Below are 25,000 nucleotides of genomic sequence, written 5' to 3' on the forward strand. Positions count from 1 at the left end.
AAATCTTTGTACAGAAAATTAACAAAAAATAACAAGTGCTTATTACCAGACAATTAAACAAATGCCCCTAGTTTAAAGATCTCATGGTAAATTTTGAAAGAAATAAGGGACAAAGGACTGTGGATGATAGTGAGAATAGAATAATTTTAGTGATACTGCTAATCTCTTTGCTGGAAATGGGAAGTGTTGGGAAGGAAGAGAGAACAAAAGTTGGGAAGCCATCATGAGATGCAGTGAATAACAGGGAGCCTGAGAATGGTGGAAATGGTGATAGTAAGGAGGGAGGATCTTTCCTACCCTACTCATATATCACTTTTTTTGTCTAGAGTTATCCATATTATTTCTTTATATTTCAATTTCAATCACTTATGTAAAGAATTAAAATATTGTCAAAATAGGGCTTGTCTAGTTTATTCTCTAATATAATAATTCACATAAATTTATTTATTCATATCTAGTGTTTTCTACTTATGTTTTTATTTTATTCATTTAATCTATTCATTATTGTTGTTTTCTTTTGTTTCTTATCATACCTATTACTCATTCGATGTGAGATTTTAATGTATAAAGTCTGTTATTAAGCTTATAGCTGAGAAGTATTACCTAATCAAGAAAAAGTACACAGCTGGATCATTCCATAGTCTCCATTAATGTTCCAGTCTCGATCAACACTGGAAATAGTCTTGCTCTGATCTGGAAGAAGCCCAACCACTGGTCCCCCTTTAGCTGTCCGCACTGCTAATAGAGGAGTTGGACGGAAGTCTTGAAGAGCATGTTCAAATTTGGTGTCTGTTGGCCACTCTAAATCTCCAGTCAGCTTGCGATAATTCAGATCACCCTGAAAACATCATTAATTTCTGTCAGTTTCATTTGTAATTATTAAAAGAAGTGAGAAGAGAACAAGTTGTAACTTCCTTGCAATAAAGTATATCAAATCTATTAGATAGTAATCAAATCTAATGTCACTGGATGAAATAAGAAAATAAAGAAAAACATTGGAGATGTGTATATGCAGTATGTATTAAAGTGAAAACAGTGGTCCGTCTAGATTTTGGTGATAAAAGGTTCCCCAATCCTACCCATAATTCAGCAAAGGTGTCCCAATATACAGTAAAATATTTTTTTCTATATTCACATCTTCGTAATGATATTGAAAGATGGCTCATCAATATGCAAAGAAACGTGTAACTTGTTTGTTAGGTCCTTCTATTTCCATATCTCTTCTCATGACTCCATGTCAGAACTTTTTTAATTCAGCTACTATTGCTCATCATTTTACTTCAAACTACAAAATGCAGTGAAATAATGAGTCAAAAGTCACGAGTAAAAATAGCACATACAGATCATTCCTTCCAGAAGGTTGATCCATGTCTGAATTGTTCCAAGCCCAAAACTGCTTTCCCCATAAACAATGTAAAGCATTTTAATCCATTCAAAGATCCCAAATTTTTATCTAAATAAGAATTGAATTGTGAAATCAATATTATTTACCTTTAAATGGCAAGCTTCATGGCGAGTGTCACTTAACCCGTAAGAAGTCAACCACGTACATGTACGTGAAGTCTTTGCTTACTACAGTAAGTCTTATTATACGGTACATATGCGTTCCTGAAAACCTTACTGCAAATCAAAATTACCATATACCAAACCCATTATAACATGTAATAATAGGGAATGCGTTCCAGCACGTCAAGTCACCCCTACAGAAATTAAAATACATGAAAATAGTCATATATAAAAAAAAAAGTAAAGTTTTGGGGCATTATGGGTGCGTCACTGTTCATCATGATAATATCCACAAAAGACACACATAAGGATTTCACTTGTGTTCAATGGGAAACGCGGGAAGAGACTGATCGTTGTTGTGACGTCATCCACGTCACACTTCCTGTGCCACGCCAGCTCAGTGCTCACTGATAGCTGACTTTTGGCGAGACGTTCAGTGGCAGGCACTTTGGCCTGACACCTGGGTTTCCTGTTGTTTACATATTGCTTGTGGACACTGGGCTAGCTGGAGTGTTCATCAAACTCTCCACAGTGCTGTAAACAACTAAACATGCTGAACAATTTTTCAGTGTTTGGATGCAATAACATGAAAAGAAAAACAGCAGGTTTAGACATTAAGTATTTCAAGTTTCCCAAGGAAAAAAATCGCAGACAGCAGTGGTTTCAAGCTTGTTCCCGAGGTGATGTGTTCAGTGTAGACAAGGCAATGATATGTTCCATGCATTTTACAAGTTCTGACTACAAGGATGATTTAAAGCATCGCCTCTTAGGCACCGAGGCACCCAAGAGTTACAGGCCAATGACAGATACCGCAGTTCCATCCCTTAATTTACCTCAAGATAAGTTAAATTGATGAATTTTCTAAATGATTATTGTATGCCTCTGTACTGCTTATAGTGCTATATAGCCTACCTGTGAAGCAAAAGCATTACCAGTGTTATTTAGGTATAAGCCTACTTCAGTTTCAGCCCCAACTCGTTTTCACTGATGATGTCATATAATTTTTTTGCCAAAATATCTGTGTACTTTAGAATTTGGAATCTAAATAACATTAAGACAAATAAGAAAAAAACATAAGTCATGCAAAGGTCAAAACAGAAAGTTAATGAAACTGACCACATGAATGATATGTAGTTTATTTTTTCACTAGGACTATATTACCTGTTTTCCTTTGCTGTTTATGTTATGATTAAGTGGATTATATTCAATAACAAATATTGAATATTTATGCTAACTTATGAATGGAGTGAACTTAATTTTTCTTTGTATTATGACTACTGTTTGCCATAATTATTATGAATATATTTGTGCTTACAATAGACCCTTTAATATTCCATTTATTCATCTAATTAGTAATGCATGTAATATGTAATGCAGTTAAAGAGGTAACAGGCTCCAAGGATGGTCAAGTTAAAGTCAGTACTATGAGTGGTGGGGAGGTGTGGCGTGGATGACATCATCACCCTTACTCTCCTGCACTGGGCCCTCTCAGATGACATGAGCAGATACTGTATCTGTGAATTTACCAGATAAAGAACTACCGAATAATGAGGACTTACTGTATTTGTGGTCAATCACGTATAAGTACGCTTGTCCCTTTCTCACTTTCTACGCGTTTGAAATTCCCTCCGGCTTCAGTATTTATGTTTTTTTAAGTGTCTAGCATATGTCAGCACAGTTTCCTGCCATTCTGACATGGGTTAGTCACTCCCCTCCCCCACCCCTCCCTGCTGCCCCGCCCCGCCTTGACATGACCAAAAAAACAGAGCAACACTCGGTATTACTGTCATGAGTGTGATGTAGCTCTGTGCACTGAGCCTTGTTTTGAAGAATATCACACTGTGCTGCAATATCAAAAAGCTTAGATACTGAAAGAAAAATAATAAACAATATTTTGTGGTAAACTGCTCCAGTTTAGCAAATTATTTTTTACATTATATTTATGGTATTTTACAAATATTTTTTGTATTTTTATTTCATAAAACATGGCTTAATTTATGAATATGTAACCATTATACACATGTCTCGTTGGAGAAAAACATTGATAAAATGATAAAAAAAAAAAAAAAAGCCTCGCTCACAAGTCATACGTCTGGCAGTATCACTGAGGGAGCTAAATTTAAAGCTCCAGCGGGACATTTAAAAATGGTGATTTCGGATTTTAACTCTTATTTTTATTTTTCTATGCCCATTTTGAGTTATATGGAATAAAAAAAAGAAAATGGAATTTTTGGTGACCTGGACGAGTATTCGGGAGGTAAATCAATGCTGACCTCTACGGGTTAACCAGGTATTAAGAATATACTGGCTGGTGGTAGCACTACCATTAGCATAGTCAGTTAGTCCTATGTGGATTCTTTGTTTCATGTCTGTTACACCTTGTCACTACAGTAGTTAAGAAGAAGTATTTTTGTTCGTTATGATATCAGTGTACTTATATGAAATATTACTCAACCATCCTACCTGGTTAAGTCACTCTGGTCAAGTGAAAAACTGGTCAAATGTCCTGACCCCAGCTAGGAATATGAGCAAGGCGACAGGGTGGAATCAAAACAAAGTGGGAACAGATGTTTACCTCCCACCAACGGTGTCAGCATTACCTGGATTCGGCAGCCTTCAGGTTGTTCCAAGTCCGAATTTTATTCCATCTTAGAGGGTGAAAATTTTTTTTTTTTTTTTCAAGTTTGACCTATTCCAAGTCCATGATGTTCCAAGTACAAGGGTCCACTATATTTACCGTATATGCTGGAGTATAAGACAAGTTTTTTTGCCAATTTTTAGGCTCCTAAATCAAGGGGTCATATTATATACTGAACATAAAGCACAACCCTTTAAGCCTGTGGTGAACATTAAGGGTCATGGTACCTTGAAATTCATACTGTAGCCACACACTCGCTGTACCTGTATATATATATATATATATATATATATATATATATATATATATATATATATATATATATATATATATATATATATATATACAGGTAACTCTCGATTTACATAATAGATGCGTTCCAAGAGGCATCACGTATATCAAAATTCACGTAAAACAAATTTATAATTCTCATAAGAAACAATAGATAATAGGGGGAATGCGGGATGTGGTCCCAAAAAATTTATACAAAATACTTTATCTATTTGGCTAAATTAACATGTTTTTATTATTTACCATTCTAAATACTAGAAGTGTATTTAAATTAAAGGGAAAAGCAAGAAATAATAAGAGAAAGGAAAAAATAATAAGATAAGACAACAAAACAAAGAATACGTAAACACACCACTCACTACATCACTGCCTTAACCACTCATACCACAGTCAGTCACCATCTTCCTCTGAGGTTTTCCACTTCATCAAATATCCACTTATCAAAAATAACCCTACAGTATAAAAGTAAATACTAGTAAAAAAATAAATACAGGAAACCAATGTCTTCACCCCTCACAAGCACTCGCCATTGCTGTCCACTCTCTGGCGCGCAGTTTGAAATTGCGTCTGGCGCTCAGTTTGAAAATGCAGTTGGGCCAAATCACATATAAGCAAACCCATCGCAAAAATTTTATTAATTATAATATTTTTTCGGTTGCGATTAACAAAAACGCGTAAATTAAACACGCATAAATCAAGAGTTACCTGAATATATATATATATATATATATATATATATATATATATATATATATATATATATATATATATATATATATATATATATGTATACAGTCAAACCTCGCCGAACACGAATTCACTGAACACGAAACTCACATATACATGAATCGGTAAAATATCCCATATTTCGCCAAGCACAACTTTGACTCACGATTGCACGATTTGGTCTCCATCTGAATCTCCCACTGGTCCTGGTGGATGCACTTGACCTTCCCTCCCAAGCATCTTGGACTCTTCATAATTTGCTGAAAGTCATGGAAGATGCAACATCCCTCTTCACTGAAACAGATCCCATCCTGGAGAGGAGCATTACCGTATTTTATGGCTTGCAAGACGCTGCATCTTGGAAGACGCACCCTAATATTTGAAAGAAATTTCTAAGAAAAAAAAAGTCATTCTCATACAAGAACGCATTCACCATATACCCGACCACTGAACACAAAAAGATCAGAAGCAAGGAGTCTGCAAGACACTATTGTTTCACCACTCATTACAAATTTGCTGGAGCACTCACCACATATTTAAAACTATGTAAATAAAAACACCATAGGTAAATACGTATACACAGTGAAACAGTCCATCTCTTCTTGTTTTAGTGGCGGGCGACGGCATGTTTTGGACCTGTTGTTTACATTACGGAATCACTTGTCCGATCGCCGAAACCGAACACGTCAGTGCTGCAGTTTGTATTTATTTTATTTTGCAGTCGTGCTTCATAGGTTTTATCAATGTGAATACAATTCACAAGTGAAGTTTTGACTCTTGCTTGAATGAGTAAGCCACTTGGATATTCTATTAGTAAAGGTATAAAGGCACCTGGCATGATGTGTGTGCGTTCATGTGCATGTATGTGTGTGTTGCAATGAGACGAGGGAGCGGCCCATTTTCTCCACACGCTGAGTAGGCTGCAGGAAGGATTATGGTATTGTAAATACTTGTAACACCTAAGTACTGAGTTTACATAATATAAAAGGCTAAATTAAATGGTACTTAAGCTAACATCATAATGTAATGACTCAACATACAAATCCAGGTCACTATCCGTCAAGTGTCCAAGCTCACTTGAGGTTGGATGCTGCCTTACAATACAACATTCATCTTGGAAGACGCACTAGTATTTTTCAGGGTATTTTTTAGGAAAAAAAGTGTGTCTTGTAAGCCGTAAAATACGGTAAGTTCAAGTGGGGTGTTGAGGAGCTTCTTTTGCCCTACAAGGAGACTTTACATCATATGGAAGCATCTGCCAGTCAGAGGTCCATCACTTCATATTTCAAGCCCTCTACAACCAGCAAATAAACTAAAGGTACTAGTACTATAATTAAATAAAATGTGTGCTTGGTACTTCATTTATTGTTTTTTTTTTTTTCAGCCTTTTTGGTAAAAAAATTTTTTTGGGGGGAGGATCTGGGAACGTAACCCCCATTTTCCCATAGGGCCTATTATTCGCCGAACACAAATCTCGCTGTACACGACAAGCTCAGGAACGTAACTGTCGTGTTGGGTGAGGTTTGACTGTATATACAGTAAGTTCTCGTTATACGGTAGTTCTTTATCTGGTAAATTCACAGTTACGGTATTTGGAAATTACTACCCTCGATTCGATATACGGTAAGAAAAATTCATAGATATGGTATCCGCTCATGTCATCCGAGAGGGTCCAGCGCAGGGGAGCAGGGGTGATGACATCACTCATGCCACACCTCCCCGCCACTCACAGTACTGACTTTAACTTGGCCACTCTTGGAGCCTGTTATCTCTTCCCCTCCCCTCTTTTTTTTAACTGCATTACATATTACTTACATGCATTACTAATTAGATGAACAAATGGAATATTAAAGCATCTATTGTAAGCACAAATATATTCATAATAATTATGGCAAACATTAAAAGCATACTACTAGCAGCAAACCATGCAGCAACTGATAAAGGGCACAGATGGGCCTGGCAAGCCCACTATTAGAACGGTGGAAGTCGTTTAACATCAAGCACGCCTTAGATAACATCAAGTCATCTTGGGACGAAGTGAAGACGTCTACCATGAACTTGCCGTGGAATAAAGTATGGCCAGAATGTGCGCATGACTTCCCAGGCTTCGCTGAAGACGACATCAGTGCGATCAGAAATGACATAGTAAATCTGTGCCATAGGGCTGGTTTCAATGAAGTTGATGATGATGATGTTCAAGATCTTTTGGAAAGCCATGCAGAACCTCTCTCAAATGATGAACTTATAGAGCAAGACAAGGCATCACAGGAGACAGAAAAAGAGGGAGATGAGGAAGAAGAATCTGTGCATGGCCTGGACATCAAAACTCTTAGAGAATGTCTCAGTGTTATCGAAAAAGCTCTGGAAATCCTGAAGGAATGTGATCCAAATCCTGCCAGGAGTAGCAAAGTGGCTCATAACATAGAGAAAAGTTTCAAGATTTATCAAGAAATCTATGATGAAAAAACAAGAAAAACCGAAGTCCTCCATCTACTCATTCTTCAAGTCAGTCAGACATGCCGGCCCTGCTACAGCTGGCCTTTCCACATCTGCTGCCGACGGTTCTACAGCTGGCCCTTCCTCCATATCCTCTTTCATCAAACCAGTGAAACGTGCCAACCCTGCTACAGCTGACCCTTCCACATCTGCTTCCGACAGTGCACATTCAGTGGAAGATGAGTAAGGGCTGAAATCCCTATTGTCCCTTAACCTCTGGAGGGATATCATCTGATAGAATACATGGCGAGTGAAAGGTAAATAAAAATGTTTTTTTGTTTATTTCTTTTGTGCAGTACTTTACATTTTTTTTTTTTTTTTTTTTTTTTTTTAATGACTATTTTCATGTATTTTCATTTTTGTAGGGATGACTTTTGACATGCTGGCCCTATTATTACATGTTATAATGGGTTCATTATACGGTAATTTCAATTTACAGTAAGGTTTCCAGGAACGCATATGTACCGTGTAACGAGGACTTACTGTACTTTGCATCTGAGTAAGGATTTCTTGATACCAAATTCTTCAGCTACATCAGGGTCCCTACTCTCCAGGTGATGCAACTCAAAGAGTCCCAATTCAAGTTGCAAGGACATCATGCAGAGTGTGACAGCACATCTGGTACCCAATTCAGAAGAGGACTTATGGAAATCTATCCAGCATTTGTGTGTACAGAAGCAAAGGAATGAATATTTAGCAAAAAAAAGTCTCAAGCTACAGACACAAGTGATCTGGTACCAGTATCAATATTAGCAGTTTTATATAACATACAGTACACTGCTTACCTTGAAAATAATCAAAGAGGCTTTGCTAAGCTGTGAGTAAAGATCAGGGCTGATTTTGCTCATTTTTGCATAATTATATCCTGTTGTCCAAAACTTATTGTTGCAGATTTTCCACCGTCCATCTGAGAGATAACTTGACCACTTGGTGGCAATTTGTCCAATAGATCCAGAATTACTCCTAGAAGAAAAAGTTTTACCTTAAGCAATGTTCTTATGCTGACAAAGGCAAATGTACCTTTTATCAGCAATGGTACCTTGCAATGCTTTCAAGCACATACTGTACATCATTAAATATAAAACATCATTCTGGTCATACAATCTACATACAGTGGTATCTCGAGATATGAGTTTAATTAGTTCCATATGAAGCTTATACAGGCAATCCCCACTTAACAAAGGTTCACACAACGAAATTCGCTACAACGAAGGTTTCATTTTACTACCATCTGCTCGTTTAACAAACACCAAACTCGCTTCAACAAAGTTTTATCCAGGTAATTTTTTCCAAGTTTGAAAGCCCCGCCGTATCAGGCAAGCTGACAGGCTTTTGAATACACCAGCGCCTCTCACGGACAACATGCGCACCACTCACTCCCCCTGTTCAAAACAATAACAGCGTCAGCATCAGCTCGTCTTCCCTCGCTCAACTTACCACCAAAACGCCCTGCAATGTCGCCTAGCGTTGCTAAGAAGACCAGGAAGTCTCTTACTCTCGAAGTGAAACTGGATATTATTCACAGACATAAGAGGCAAGAAAACTAATAGCATTGCTCGCCACCATCTTGACTCCATCTACTGTCTCTACTATTTTCAAGTCAGCAGACTCTATTAAGAAGGCTGGTGAGACCGTATCTTCCTTGCAAGCTAAAAGAACCATCTCAACTCGTGACTCTACAATGGAGAAAATAGAAAGCCTTGTGGAAATGTGGTACATAAGTTTTGCATGTGATACAATGATGCGCCCTTTGTTTACATTCCACAGGTTGCCGGTTAGTGTCTTTCCTATTTCACTCTTCCTCCCTTCATAAATTTAAGATCATCAACATTATAAAGTTACATACATACATACATTAGTGTACATTATAATGACTTAAATTAAACTGCCTAAATGTTTAACTTCATAATTTTTACTTTCATTAAACCTTTCACTGTACTATGATGCACTCTCGCTTTGTTTACTCTCAATGGAAGTTCAAGTCAGGAGTTAAACTTGTTATAATCGATTCGCTTAACGAAATTTCATTTAACGAAGGGTTTTTAGGAACGTAACCCCTTCGTTAAGGGGGGTTGCCTGTATCTCAAATTGCTTTATCTCAAAGCAATTTTCCCCATTGAAATGCAATGAAATGCTATTAATGCATTCCGGAGTCCCTAAAAAGACCACCCCATTTTTTTGTGTGTTTTTAGGTAAGAAAGAGGTATTTATAAATAACAAATATTATATAAAATCATAATAAAACAAGAGAATATTGATAAATAAACTGATTTTATAAAGTATTTTGATCTCAGAGGGGTACATTCCACAGGATGTTACCCCACTGCATCTTGCCCCACACCCTCTCACTTAAGACTATCAATCAGCTAGAACGTACAATATAGCCACCCCCAGCAGACTGGCTGCTATAACAACTGTAGAAGAGCTCATTGACAACCCTGTAAACATTATTCATAGAATAAATGAAGTTTTAAGCAGGTAAGAGAGAGAGAGAGAGAGAGAGAGAGAGAGAGAGAGAGAGAGAGAGAGAGAGAGAGAGAGAGAGAGAGAGAGAGAGAGAGAGAGAGAGAGAGAGAGAGAGAGAGAGAGAATAGAGGTTTGTTTACACTGTTCCCCTTCTTGGTGATAAGCATGCATGGGAGAAGTAGGTGAGGATAGGAGAAGTTTGTTATGCCTTTTCAGTTGTGTACGTATGTATTTATTTTTCTTTTTTTTCAATACATAAAAGAAATACAGTGGTACCTCTAGATACAAAATTAATTCGTTCCGGAGTGGCTTTCGTATCATGATTTTTTCGTATAATGAGTCGTGTTTTACATATAAATCGCCTAATTCGTTCCAAGCTCTAAGAAAACACCACATTAAATTTTATAAGGGTAAAACCAGAATGAAATAAGAGCCAAATACATTTGAATCATTCAATATACCTAACCTAACCATTAATACCTGTAAATGAAGTAGATAATAGAACATAATGCAATAATAAATGAAAAATAATAATACGAAAATTATACGAAAATGTGGAACCTTGACTTTCAAGTGAGGCAATGTCCGAAAGCAAAAGTGGCGGCAGAGGAGGAGGGCAAACGGCAGAAAATATAGAAAATGGCAGGAAACATTAACACTTAACTTTACGAAACACTTAAAATTATTATTATTAGCTGATACAAGTATTTCCAATACCATAATCCTTCCTGCATCCTACTCGGCGTGTGGAGAAAATGGCCTGCTCCCTCGTCTCATAGCAACACACACGTACGTACATGCACACGAACGCACACACATGCCAAGTGCCTTTATACTTTTAGTAATAGAACATTCAAATGGCTTACTCATTCAAGCAAGAGTCAAAACTTCACTTGTGAATTGTATTCACAATGATAAAGCCTGTGAAGCATGATTGCAAAATAAAATAAATATGAACTGCAGCACTGACGTGTTCGGTTTCGACAATCGGACAAGTGATTCCGTAATGTAAACAACAGGTCCAAAACATGCCGTCGCCCGCCACAAAAACAAGAAGAGATGGACTGTTTCACTGTGTATACGTATTTACCTATGGTGTTTTTATTTACATAGTTTTAAATTTGTGGTGAGTGCTCCAGCAAATTTGTAATGAGTGGTGAAACAATAGTGTCTTGCAGACTCCTTGCTTCTGATCTTTTTGTGTTCAGTGGTCGGGTATATGGTGAATGCGTTCTTGTATGAGAATGACTTTTTTTTTCTTAGTTTTTTTTTCAAATATTAGGGTGCGTCTTCCAAGATGCAATGTCTTGCAAGCCATAAAATATGGTATTTATTATTTAGTTTTTCTTTTTTTTTTCAGTTTCTAAATGGCGGGAATTTTAAAATTTTCTGCATGCAGGAATTTCGAGTTTTGTTTTGTATCTTTCGTATGCTGAGTAGTTTTTTGTATTATGAAGCGAAAAAATCTTCACATATCATTTCTTAAAATTAAATTTTCGTAAACAGAAGCTTTCGCATCTAGAGGTACCAGTGTATATAAAATAAAAACAATAGTTTATTTAGTGTTATCTTGGAAACAATTGTTTTCAGCTAATGGTAATGAATGGTGGACAAGGAGGCGAGAGGGAGAAACGGATGCCGATACCTTTCACACATAAACATTAGATAAAAATTTAAACTACACTTTCTTTAAACATAGAAAAGGGCAAGTAAATACAGGCAATCCCTGCTTAATGAACAGGTTATGTTCCTAAAAAAACGTTTGTTGTGTGAATTCTCATTAAGCGAACCAATTATAACAAGTCTGACTCCTGACTTGAACTTCCATTGACAGTAAACAAAGCGAGAGTGCATCTTAGTACAGTAAAAGGTTTAATAAAGTAAAAATTATGAAGTTAAACATTTAAGCAGTTTAATTTAAGAATAAGTCATTATAATGTACACTAATGTATGTATGTAAGTAACTTTATAATGTTGATGATCTTAAATTTATGAAGGGAGGGAGAGTGGAGTGGGAAAGACGCTAGCCGGCAACCTGTGGAATGTAAAGAAAGGGTGCATCACTGTACCGCATACAAAACTTATGTACTACCACATTTCCATAAGGTTTTCATTTTATCCATTGCAGAGTCATGAGTTGAGGTGGTTCTTTTAGCTTGCAAGGAAGATACGGTCTCACCAGCCTTCTTAATAGAGTCTAATGACTTGAAAATAGTAGAGACAGTAGATGGAGTCAAGCCATGGCAGCGAGCAATGCTATTAGTTTTCTCGCCTCTCTTGTGTCTGTGAATAATATCCAGTTTCACTTCGAGAGTAAGAGACTTTCTGGTCTTCTTAGCAACGCTAGGCGACATTGCAGGGCTGGTTGCAGGGCGTTTTAGTGACATGTTGAGCAAGGGAAGACAAGCTGCTGCTGGATGCTGTTATTGTTTTGAACTAAAAGCGGGGAAGGGTAGGGGAGTGAATGGTGCGCGTTTTGTCCAAGAGAGGTGCTGGTGTATTCAAAAGTCTGTCAGGTTGTGTGATACAGCAGGCCTTTCAAACTTTGAAAAAATTATCTGGATAAAATTTTGTTAAAGCAAGTTTGGTGTTCATTATACAAGCAGATGATAGTAAAAGGAAACCTTCGTTGTAGTGAAATTTCATTGTGTGAATGTTCGTTAATCGGGGGTTACGTGTATTGTAAAAATGATGAGAGAACAATGACAATTTACAAGAAACACAGAGATACTAGCTGAACTGCGAGAAACACATAAATACTAGCTTAGCTAAGTTGGACCAATGCACCAACTAGTGGCAGCACCCTGAAGCACGACTCATATCTCAGAATTTCCCTCGTGTAAAAGAAAAAGAAAAAAAAAAAAATCTGAATTGTGGTTCGTATCTCAAAAAACTCATATTCATATCTTAAGGTTTTACTGTAAGTCATTTGATTCATATAGAGACAGAAGATTATATGGTCTATGGTGATGTATGATTTTATGTATACTAGCCAATAATATATCCAATATATAAAACATCTATCTATCTTGTTGAGAAAGCTATTCTGCTCACTAAATCACTAAATCCATATGTAAATACTACATTAAGAGCTTATAAAATAGAAAATCTTTTGCAAATGCAACAACCTTTTAATTGTAATGTAATGACTAAATTAAATATATACAGAAAAACATACCTGAGTTTATCTACAGTCCATCTTAAATCTTTCTCCAAAGCATCAGACACAAACCATGGTCGAGTTTTGGGGTACAGGGTGAGAGAGGTTGTAAGACCTGCTTCCATCAGGATAGTCATCAAACACAAATCCGAAATCAGCTCAAAGCCAGCATTGTCAAGCACCAGTGCTAAAAAGTAAAAGATGTACACAATAGCTGTTAATTGTTATTCTCTAAATCAGAGTAATTTGTCTTCTGACTTTGAACATTTTACTAAGCAATTTTATACTCTTTTTTTCCAGAAGGTGAACTTGAAACTCAAGAAATCCCAGTACAAAGGGCACAGCTGTATTGCAGCTCCACAGTAGGACTTGGTGCTACTTTATGAAAGATCATTGCAAAACAAATTTTTAATGTTGAATAAAACCATTGTTTATTAGTAGAAAGGAAATGAAAAATCAAATACAAAATAAAATAAATGATGATGATGATGATGATGATGATGATGATAATAATAATAATAATAATAATAATAATAATAATAATAATAATAATAATAATAATAATAATAACATTAATAATAAGGAAAACACTGCAGAGATCATAGTGATCTATGCCAAATTTTTACACTAAGTTTCAAATAGTTGAGAAACCAAACAAGTGCTAAAATAATCACTTGAGCAAGAATGAAAATATCTTACCAATGTCTCGCTGGTCTTCTGGGAGAGAAATCAAGAGCTGCCACAATGTATTTGAATCATTCACAATGATGTTATTTCTCAGTTTATCTAGTGATGAAAACAAATCTTCAGCTTGGCAGCAGTCACCACCACTAGATATGCTAAGATCACACTTATTGCCCCACAGACTAACCTGAAATTGAGAGAGAGAGAGAGAGAGAGAGAGAGAGAGAGAGAGAGAGAGAGAGAGAGAGAGAGAGAGAGAGAGAGAGAGAGAGAGAGAGAGAGAGAGAGAGAGAGAGAGTGAAAGAGATTTAAAAAAAAAAAAAGAAAAAAAAAATTGGAATCCTCTAATGTGGCTTCAAGGTTTGGTTAAAAATGGCCCTTTCCATAGTAAGGAAAAGAACACTTTCAAATTGGATGCCTCTGGCCAAGCTTCAATGTAAACCAGGTAAACTAGTAAGGTTTTGCAAAAAAATCTGTAGAAATCCTTACATGAAGTTTTTGTTCATGATCAGACAAAGCATTTTACTGATATAAATACAGTGACTACTATGGTGCTATCACAGATATTTTCTGGGAGCATCTAACCACCAGTAGCAGTGACAAAGAGTGCTCTTCCTATCACATGCACAACTGATATAATTGGGATCTAGCCACAAGGCAAGGAGTGTTTCGGCCTTCAGCTCAGGTCAAAACCATGACTACAGGAGATGCTTTGCCCAAATTTGATTTGACTTGTGCATCTATAACACTGACTAGTCTTTAACTTTCCTACTTTCATCACTGAAATAGTTAGGTAGACACCCAATACTTTTGCTGAATAATGGTTAAATATCGGAAAAGAGATGTTTATATATTTGCATTTGTGAAGACTGTCCATTGATGCTTACTTTGATTAAACACAAAAGCTGGATGCTAAACATATATAGAGTACAAAAGAAAGAAATAGGACAGCAGGTTACATGTTAGGATACTCTTTCAGTTTCCATAATTTCTTTAAAACTTCTCTCTTTATATTTATTTTCTAATAGTTTTCATCCCAGGTGTCACATAGACACTTGTTTTCCTAATAAAAATTACTGAGGATAGCAAGAGTATCCTTGGAACATATAATGCTTCATCTGCTGAAAGAATGTAAACAAAGATGCCAGTATTGGTGGCAAGATGATGATAACTGGCATCTTGTCTCAAGGCATCTAGCCACCAATACTGGCATCAAGATACCTATATTGCTGGCAAGATACCAGTAAAGTTGCCAGTGTGATAGCACCTTTATGTCTAAAATTTTAAAGCTACTGCTTACACCTACTACAAAAATCAATGATAAACTACCAATCAAAGATTACATATCACAAATACCTCAAAGAACTTCAAAACATGTTGTTTTAGTTGATCTTGAGTATATGAAGAAAGGGCACTGCATACAGTCAATACTTTTTCTGTAAGAGCTTCAACTGCTATTTGAGAATCCACTAAACTCTTCTGCTTCTGTTCTTCAAAAGGATCAAAATCCCTTAACGGATCACTGAAAAACAAATATGATTGTAACAAAACTACAAATGCTTGTACTTCATTCACTCACATTGAAATTATTAAAAATCAGTACCTATATTTCCTAGAACCTTCCAACAGCTGCAGATACTATTTTTTCAAACTATGATTTGATAAATATGTAAAATGACACTCAGTGACCTAAAGTTAGTTCAATATTGGTCTATTAGAATCAGTGCAAAGGAGAGTGACTAAAAGTATACAGTGGATGAAGGATATTTCCTATGAAGTGAGATTGAGGTTGTTACACTTGTGTTTCTTAGAAAGATGTAGGTTAAGAGGTAACCTGATAGAAGTATTCAAGTGGTATAGGGGTTATAACAAAAGGGACATAGCAAAGTTCTTAGGATTAGTAGTCAGGATAGAACCAGAAATAATGGGTTCAAGCTTGAGAATTAAGTTTTAAGAAAGAAATGGGAAGGGACTGGTTATCTAATAGAGAGGAATCAGTAATCATGTTAGTATTGAGTCAGCAAGGAGCTTTAAAAGAAAATTAGACAAATTTATGGATGGGGATGGTAGTATGTGGAATTAGGTGGATATGTTCACACAGGGACTGCCATGTGTAGGTCTGATGGCCTCGTGCAGCTTCCCTCATTTTCTTATGCTCTTTTGTTCTTATATTTCATGTTGAAAGGATTGCCTATCAAATACATGTTGTCATTATAATTTTAAAAATTCAGAATTAGTTTCTTTGATTTTGATGTCTTTGTTGAGACAGAGAGGATGCTTCCAGCTATTCTGCTGTGTTAGTAATTGGATGAGTGGTCCTGAGCCATTGTCCAGTTTCTTCACCAGTTTTCCACTTTTGAAACCATAACAATTTACAAAGGATATGCAAAATTAGGTAATCAATATATGTAATCATTCAAGCAGTAAAATATTAATAAATTTTAATCAGAATAGAAAATTAAAGTTTGCAAGACTAAGTAACCAGCTGTGTAAGCTCCTACTCACCTATCTACCACCTGTCCCTTCCTCACTTTTTTCTTTTCCTCTCCATTCTTTTGTCTTAAGCTCCTCCCTATCACCTCCCCTCTCCTTATCTGTCAGATATAATAGACAAGGGAGTGATAAACTGCTCCTTCTTTCTCCCTCATTCAGTCTGTTACTTTCACTTCATCTCTTCTCACTCTCATACTTAATTCCATTTTCCTTCTCAATTAATCTCATTTTATTTAGCAAACTTCAGGATTGTCCTTACTTTCAGAGAGAGAGAGAGAGAGAGAGAGAGAGAGAGAGAGAGAGAGAGAGAGAGAGAGAGAGAGAGAGAGAGAGAGAGAGAGAGAGAGAGAGAGAGAGAGAGAGTGCTTCATCTTATGTAAGGTTTATTGTACATATCCACTGACACCAACAGTAGTAGATCGATGTGACAGATCCAATTCCATAATAATAGCAACATTAAGGTTATGAATGTTTTTCTAATATATGTACTGTGATATGAACATGACCCACCATGATACAGTGGAACCAGATGCACATAGGGACCAACAGATCCTCAGGCCATCCTCCAAGGTTAGGAAGGATGTTCACTCAAGGTAATGATTCCCAGATGGCAATTCAAAGGCCTCTATTATAAGACACAATTCTTAGCCCTGATTCACTAACAGAACCTGTATACAAGAACTGTTTATGGGACAGGCTGCTGCTATGCTCTTGATAAAAAAAAGTAAACAGACAGCAAGGGCATAAGGAGAATTTGTAGTGCTCCTTCATTCATATATGTATAGTAGCTAAGGAGAACTAAAATGCAGCAGCAGGTATCTACTGCCTATTCCTACTATGGCTTTACAGTTCAACTAAAATAGAGTATAATTGCACAACAGTTCCTTTGTATTTATCTGGAAACAAAGAAATAACACATCAAATATCAGTAACTGATAATTTTGACAATGCTTCATTGATGAAGATGTTAATGAAGCAGAACTTAAGTATTGATCAAAATAAAAGTAATTGACAATGCTTCATTGATGAAAATGTTAATGAAGCAGAACTTAAGTATTGATCAGAATAAAAGTAACGTGTATTTACCAAAGATATAGGGCTTCATGGATGCGAGCATACATATAGCACTCTGCATACAACCATGATGCTGCAAACCACTTAGGAGACACTCCATACATGCTGACATAGCTCTCAAACTGCTGGTTCCATATTTCTGAGTCATCTGTAAAGAAATTTGTCAGGAAGCACTCAAAACTAATTTTTAAAGAATATATAGCACAGTTTAGTTTTACATTCTGAAAGAATTAAAAATAAAATCAACAACAGTATATATATATGTATATATATATATATATATATATATATATATATATATATATATATATATATATATATATATATATATATATATATATATGGTACTTTAATAACAAACCAGCCAGTATTTATCAAGTCTGGTTCCTGTAGATGTAAAAAAATAAATACATAAAAAATAATAGATATAATGTAATTGCACATCTTAACTAACATACATACAACCATACTCAGTCACAGATGTACATCACAAAAGGGCATTTGGTACTCAAGCAAGAGATATGGCTCAAGATTCAGCTTGAATGCTTCACTGGAAGGTTTCAGCTTACCTAATGACAACTGATCATTGTGAATATAAATAAAATATAAATAGCACAAGGCTTTAATGTAATGCACTCAATTCAAGTGTTTAGCTTGAAAATTGTTAACTTCCAATCTAATAATGTTATACAGGCATTCTTTCATTTTCACATTAAGGTACATAGTTTGTCTGGGTTGTGCACAAAAGGCAATCAAGGACATACTTCTCCCCTCTCCACATCAGATTTATCATGTTTTTAAATAATTTTAGAAACTAATCAAACCAAATAACTGGATAATGAAGATTTTTCTATATTAGAACACTGATTATTCAGTGTCTATGATACTGGCTGCTCTGACATAAATCTAAGTCCTATGATACTCTGTTACTTCTTTCTTACTTAAGGGCATGTTGCGGTCGAGATTTCAAAAATTAATAAGAAACTAAGTTATAGGATTTATGACTTGAAATTTTCAGAATATTATATGCTACTGGTATTTGATATATATGAATATGAATGTGATAGAGTAATGAGGTCATGACTTCATGAATAGAGTTGCATTCAATTTTTTATTTAATTTTTTTTTTATGCCAGCAAAAAAAAAAAAAAAAAAAAAAAAAACACTTTAGTGCTGGTTCTCTAGAAAAATAAGTACAGAGTTGGCCAAGATTAGGGAGCAAATGTCTTGATTCCTCCCTCTTAAAAGAAGTCAAGTTGTAGGAAGACAGAAATACAGCAACAGATCGGGAGTTGCAGAGTTTACCAGTGAAAGGTATGAGTTGATTCAGAGTACTGGTTAACTCTTGCATTAGAGAGTTGGACAGAATAGGGATGAGAGGAAGAAGAAAGCTTTGTGCAGCAAGGAGGTAGTAGACACTGTGCTTCGGTGCTTGCACCTTGCCTGGCCAAACTCTTTCAACTATGCCTATCGACTTCTACCTTTCCTTCTTGGTGGAAGTTTGCCTACATTCAGCCTGTTCCTAAAAAGGGTGATGATTCTAATCCCTCAAACTACTGTCTTATAGCTTTAGTCTCCTGCTTGTCTAAAGTTATTTAATCTATCCTCAATAAGAAGATTCTTAAACATCTGTTACTGCACAATCTGGTCGCCAGTATGGCTTCCGTCAAGGTCGCTCTACTGGTGATCTTCTGGTTTTCCTTACTGAGTCTTTTTCATCCTCTTTTAGAGATTTCGTAAAACTTTTGCTGTCACTTTAGACATATCAAAAGCTTTTGATAGAGTCTGGCACAAAGCTTTGATTTCAAAACTACCCTCCTACATTTTCTATCCTTCTCTCTGCGACTTTATCTTAAGTTTCTTTTCCGACTGTTCTATTGCAGCTGTGGTAGACAGCTACTGCTCTTCTCCTAAATCTATTAACAGTGGTGTTCCTCAGGGTTCTGTCCTATCACCCACTCTCTTTCTATTAATTATTAATGACCTTCTTAACCAAAAGAGGCAGTGGCGTGGTGGATAAGGTGGTGAGCATGAGATTGGGCAGACATTCATGCGTAGGTTCAAATCTCACCACATACTGCTTTGGAGCTATGCCATTTGTCAAGTGGTTTAAAGTTACCTACATGTCACATGATACTCAGGTTCTAGATGGTTACACCAAAGATGTGTTTGGGTGGTGATATGGGCCCTAATATGGGTACCACTATAAACAAAATTGCCTGCACCACTAATGGGCGGAAGCTTAGCAGTGCTTCTCACATATACTCTTCAAGTATGCCTACAGGTGCTATAGGCCATATCATTAAAAAAAAAAAAAAAAAAAAAAAAAAAAAAACCTTGCACTACCCACTCCTATGCTGATGATACCACCTTACATCTTTCCACATCCTTTCAAAAAAGACCAATCCTTCAGGAAGTCAACAAATCATGCAGGGACGCTACAGAACACCTGACTTCTGATCTCTCTAAGCTTTCCGACTGGGGCAGAGAAAACTTAGTAGTTTTAAATGCCTCAAAAACTCAATTCCTTCATCTGTCAACTTGACACAACCTTTCAGACAACCATCCCCTCTTCTTCAATGAAACTCAACTGTCTCTTTCTTCCACACTGAATATCATCGATCTGTCCTTTACTCATAATCTTAACTGGAAACTTCACATCTTATCGTATCTCTTGCTAAAACAGCTTTTATGAAGTTAGGCATTCTGCAGCGTTTCCACCAGTTTTTTTTGCCCCTCCAACTGCTAAATCTATACAAGGGCCTTATCTGTCCTTGTATGGAGTACTCTTTGCATGTTTGGGGGGGTTCCACTCATACAGCTTTATTAGATAGGGTGGAATCAAAAGCTTTTCATTTCATCAACTCCCTCTGACTGACTGTCTTCAGCCTCTTTCTCACAGCCAAAATGTTCCATCCATTTCTATCTTTTATCGGTATTTTCATGCTAACTGCTCTATTGATCTTGCTAACTGCATGCCTCTCCTCCTCCTGCGGCCTCGCTGCACAAGGCTTTCTTCTTCCTCTCATCCCTATTCTGGCCAACCCTCTAATACAAGAGTTAACCAGTATTCTCAATCATTCTACCTATCACTGGTAAACTCTGGAACTCCCTACCTGCTTCTGTATTTCCATCTTCCTGCGACTTGACTTCTTTTAAGAGAGAGGTGTCAAGACATTTGTCTCAGGCTTTTGGCTAATTCTTCCAAATTTTTAAGGAAACTGCAGTTCCAGTGGGCCTTCTTTTTCTAATATTTTGTTGCCCTTGGCAGTTCTCCCTCTTGCATAAAGAAAAAAAAAAAAAAAAAAAAAAAAAAAAAAGGCTGCAGGAGGAGGGGAGGCATCCAGTTAGCAAAATCAGTAGAACAGTTAGAATGAAAACAGCAATAAAAGATAGAAAGAGATACGACATTTTGGTGGTGAGAAAAAGACTGAAGACAGTCAGTCAGAGGAGGGGAGGTGATGAGATGAAAAGCTTTCGATTCCACCCCATCTAATAAAACTGTGAGTGGAACCCTCCCAAACATGCGAAGAGTATTCCATACAGGGGCAGATAAGGGCCTTGTACAGAGTAAGTATTTGGAGGGGCGAGAAAAACTGGCAGAGACAATGCAGAACGCCTAACTTCATAGAAGCTGTTTTAGCACGAGATGAGATGTGAAGTTTCTAGTTAAGATTATGAGTAAAGGACAGATCAAGGATATTCAGTGTGGAAGAAGGAGACAGTTGAGTGTCATTGAAGAAGAGGAAATAGTTGTCTGGAAGGTTGTGTTGAGTTGATAGATGGAGAAATTGAGTTTTTGAGGCATTGAAAACTGCTAAGTTTTCTCTGCCCCAATCAGAAATCTTAGAAAGATCAGAAGTCAGGCGTTCTGTGGCGTCCCTGCATGATCTGTTGACTTCCTGAAGGGTTGGTCATCTCTGAAAGGACGTGGAAAGATGTAGGGTGGTATCATCAGTGTAGGAGTGGATAGGGCAAGAAGTTTGGTTAAGAAGATCATTAATGAACAATAGAAAGAGAGTGGGTAACAGGATAGAACCCTGAGGAATACCACTACTAACGGATTTAGGAGAACCATGGTCATCTACCACAGCAGCAATAGAACGGTCGGAAAGGAAACTTGAGATAAAGTTGCAGAACCCGTAGGAGGGCAGTTTGGAAATCAAAGCTTTATGCCAGACTCTGTCAAAAGCTTTTGATATATCTAACGCAACAGCAAAAGCTTCTCCGAAATCTCTAAAAGAGGATGACCAAGACTCAGTAAGGAAAGCCAGAAGATCACCAGTTGAGTGACCTTGACGGAAGCCATACTGGCGATCATATAGAATGTTATGAAGTGACAGATGATTAAGAATCTTTCTATTCAAGATGGATTAAAAAACTTTAGACAAGCAAGATATTAAAGCTTTAGGATGGTAGTTTGAGGGATTAGAATGGTCACCCTTTTTAGGAACAGGCTGAATGTAGGCAAACTTCCAGCAAGAAGTAAAGGTAGAAGTCAATAAAAACGGTTGAAAGAGTTTGGCCAGGGAAGGTGCAAACACGAAAGCACAGTTTTTGAGAACAATAGAAGGGACCACATCAGGTCCATAAGCCTTCTGAGACCTTATCTAATTTTTTTTAAATGTGCTTTGGCATAGACATACTTGAAAGATGCCTAAAGAAATTTAGAGAGTGCTTTTTTCATTTTTTCATGTCATGAGATTTTATTATTTTTCATATTTTGCATTTCAAGATCTCATCAAAACAGGATGAAAAGCTGTTTTTTTTTTTTTTTTTTACCTCATTAAAAACTTTCTAATCATTTTAGGGAAAAACTAGTCAGACAAAATGTTACCCAAATCCCGGTCAATAAGTACACCAAGTTTCAAGGCAACATGTGTAATGTTTGATTTTATACAGTTTTTTTTATAAATTGAAAAATCATGTTTTGAGATTCAGCTCTTTGAAGTTTTAAAAGTTTAGCACCCACATTATGTTTTTATCAAAATTAGTAGATTTATTATATGTTGTGTGTGATCTATAAAGAAACTGCACACAAAGAATGATCTAATTATTCCCATATTTAGTACTTCATTTCGAAGACACTATCAGAATTCCTGGCTCTAATTCTTTGTCAAGGAAGCAAGCGATTTGAAGGGCGGAGCCTCACTACAGCTTTAAGTGAAGCAACATTAAAATCTGATTAATAAATTTTTATATTAGGAAAGACAACACATCAGCACAATAAAATGAGGATGTTAATCTCTTGCCTTGCCATGTCAATTGTTTTAACATGTGATATTTTGAAATACATATAAAATGTTGAGGCATAGTTTTTCTAATTCATCAAGGTTCTATTGTACAAATTACCAGAGAAATATCACCACTACTGTTATTATAAAAGTAATGAACAACATTATCCTAATAAGTCTGGTTTAACATATATCTACTTGCTACATATTCTACGGCTAAGCAGTAAATATGTATAACATGCTATACCAAATGGGTTGTTGGGTTGAGGGGAGCTTAAGAGTTGAAAGTCTTTGTTTGTTTGCATCTCATTCTTCATCTGAGACAAACGACTGACAACTTCCTTGCAACCTTCTTGAGCAGCCTGGAAGATATTTAAAAAATAGTGAACTGAGTTATAAGTAATACCATTGTCACAAACATCATCTGCCAACAATTCAACATTTACTCGACATTCCAAATATTTTTTAATTCCTCTTTTCATGATCAAATTTTCTACACTGCACTTTCCCTCTTTTCTTTCAGCCTCTCACTTCTGCTTGCCTTCTCTCTTCTGCAGGACCCATTTATTTACCAACCTATTTATTCATCAATGTCACTCCACGGAAGAAAGGTCAGAACTAGATCATTATTAGAGGGGTTGAAGACCTTGCTGCCAGACAAATGAGGTATAAATGTGTAAGTTTGGTAGTGAACTCAGGGCTATCTGCTGGCAAAGGGAGGGAGCCAAAATATCAGCTTGAATGCAAGCAGTCTATGAAGACATGCAATATCTTTCTAACAGCAGATTTAAGATTATGATATTCAAATCAAGAGCAAAATCACCTTACAGTCAGCAACATTTGTGATTAAAACTCTTGCATATATGAGCATCACACTGCACAAACTAACAACTTGCTCATTTTTGGTCTGCCAGAAGAAAATCATAATTATATGGCAACTTGAGTTAGCCTCTTGTATGCTTCTGAAAGGATAGAATAACAGATCCAGTGTTTAACATACTGACATAAGGAAAATTTATCTTTTGTGACTGCTCCTTGTTTCAGCTAGTGTAACAGCTGTGTTTATTTTAAACAAAGTGTTCTACTGAGGTGATGTGTAATGCCTGTAAAATGTACAGGTTACAATTTATTTAGAATATATTTACAATTTATTTCTGATGCATTTACATATGATATTTCACGTATTTTATAGGTTTTAGGAGACATATATTATTATCTGTATTCAATCCAAAGTCTGATATGCAATCAATTACTTGAATGAATTTGTATATCAGGGAATAAGTACTTGTATGTTGTTGTCAAACATTTTGGGACAGCCTATCATGTTTGTGGTGAGGCACATCCTGGCATCACCTATCACTTAATTTCTTCACAAACACAGTCTTTTCACTGCAATAATTATGCGGCATGTTTTTCAATTTGTTACATCATTCAAGTGAAAGTCCATCACTCATACTATGTAATCATGGCCAGTATATTTTCCAGGCATCGTATATCACCTCAGTAGAATGTTTGGTTTAACATGTAAACCACCATAAGCCAGTTCTAGAACTCCCTCATAGCACCATGATGTTTACCATGCTCTCAAAAAGATTCTCTAGGATCTGTTAAAGTGTTGTTACACGGGTGGTACATATGGCGATACATTAGTCTGAGCACTTCAGCAACGCCATATAAGCCACCTGTGGTCATAAAATTCTACAGTGCACTCATGGCTCAAATGGCAATACAAATACCATTCGTATTGAATAATTTAGTTATTAGGCTAAATGCAGTTCAGTGCCATAAATTTTAAGTTATATGCTTTGCCAAATAACCATTCAATGGAGCCTCATCAGTTTTATGGACATCACAAGATATTGTCATCTTCCGATGACAGTGACAGGGTAGAAAAGCTATGAAGCGCCACTACAGGAAAATCTGATGCAAGTAGAATAAGTGACTCAGATGATGATACAGCAAGTGTTTCATCAAATGATGCAACCCCGAATGAACAGCCTGCCACTTCTAATCACACTGCATGGCAAAACATCACTCCAGGCAAACCACAATTTCAATGCTCAGGAAGCCAGCAGATACATTACAATATCTGACAGAGATATTCAACCCATTGATGTTTACAAGCTTTTTTGTACTGATGAGGTTATTGATTTGATAGTTAGAGAAACTAATAGGACTTTACTTTCATATAGCAAACCATGATAGATTTTATTTTATCAAAGTTTAATTTTT

The 25,000-nt window shown here is 36.3% G+C and overlaps 1 protein-coding gene across 4 annotated transcripts in view; it reads right to left on the reverse strand.

Moving 5' to 3' along the window:
- LOC123498608 (damage-control phosphatase ARMT1-like) overlaps nucleotides 1-25,000 on the reverse strand; it is a 28,864-nt gene that overhangs the window by 1,028 nt on the left and 2,836 nt on the right. For 2 of the 4 annotated variants that reach the window (XM_045245877.1, XM_045245880.1), the window contains exons 3-9: nucleotides 23,016-23,130; nucleotides 17,547-17,682; nucleotides 15,324-15,489; nucleotides 13,983-14,154; nucleotides 13,302-13,470; nucleotides 8,443-8,620; nucleotides 1-838 (exon numbers count right to left, since the gene is read on the reverse strand). The exon at nucleotides 1-838 is cut by the window's left edge and continues 1,028 nt beyond it. In XM_045245877.1, coding sequence (XP_045101812.1) covers nucleotides 608-838; nucleotides 8,443-8,620; nucleotides 13,302-13,470; nucleotides 13,983-14,154; nucleotides 15,324-15,489; nucleotides 17,547-17,682; nucleotides 23,016-23,130 — 1,167 coding nt within the window. In that variant the 3' untranslated portion in view covers nucleotides 1-607. Of the gene's footprint in view, nucleotides 839-8,022; nucleotides 8,310-8,442; nucleotides 8,621-13,301; nucleotides 13,471-13,982; nucleotides 14,155-15,323; nucleotides 15,490-17,546; nucleotides 17,683-23,015; nucleotides 23,131-25,000 lie in introns of those variants that run through there. The other 2 variants (XM_045245879.1, XM_045245878.1) reach the window with 2 other exon arrangements.

This window comes from Portunus trituberculatus, chromosome 48 (assembly GCF_017591435.1).
Source record: "Portunus trituberculatus isolate SZX2019 chromosome 48, ASM1759143v1, whole genome shotgun sequence".
Classification (NCBI taxonomy): Eukaryota; Metazoa; Arthropoda; class Malacostraca; order Decapoda; family Portunidae; genus Portunus; species Portunus trituberculatus.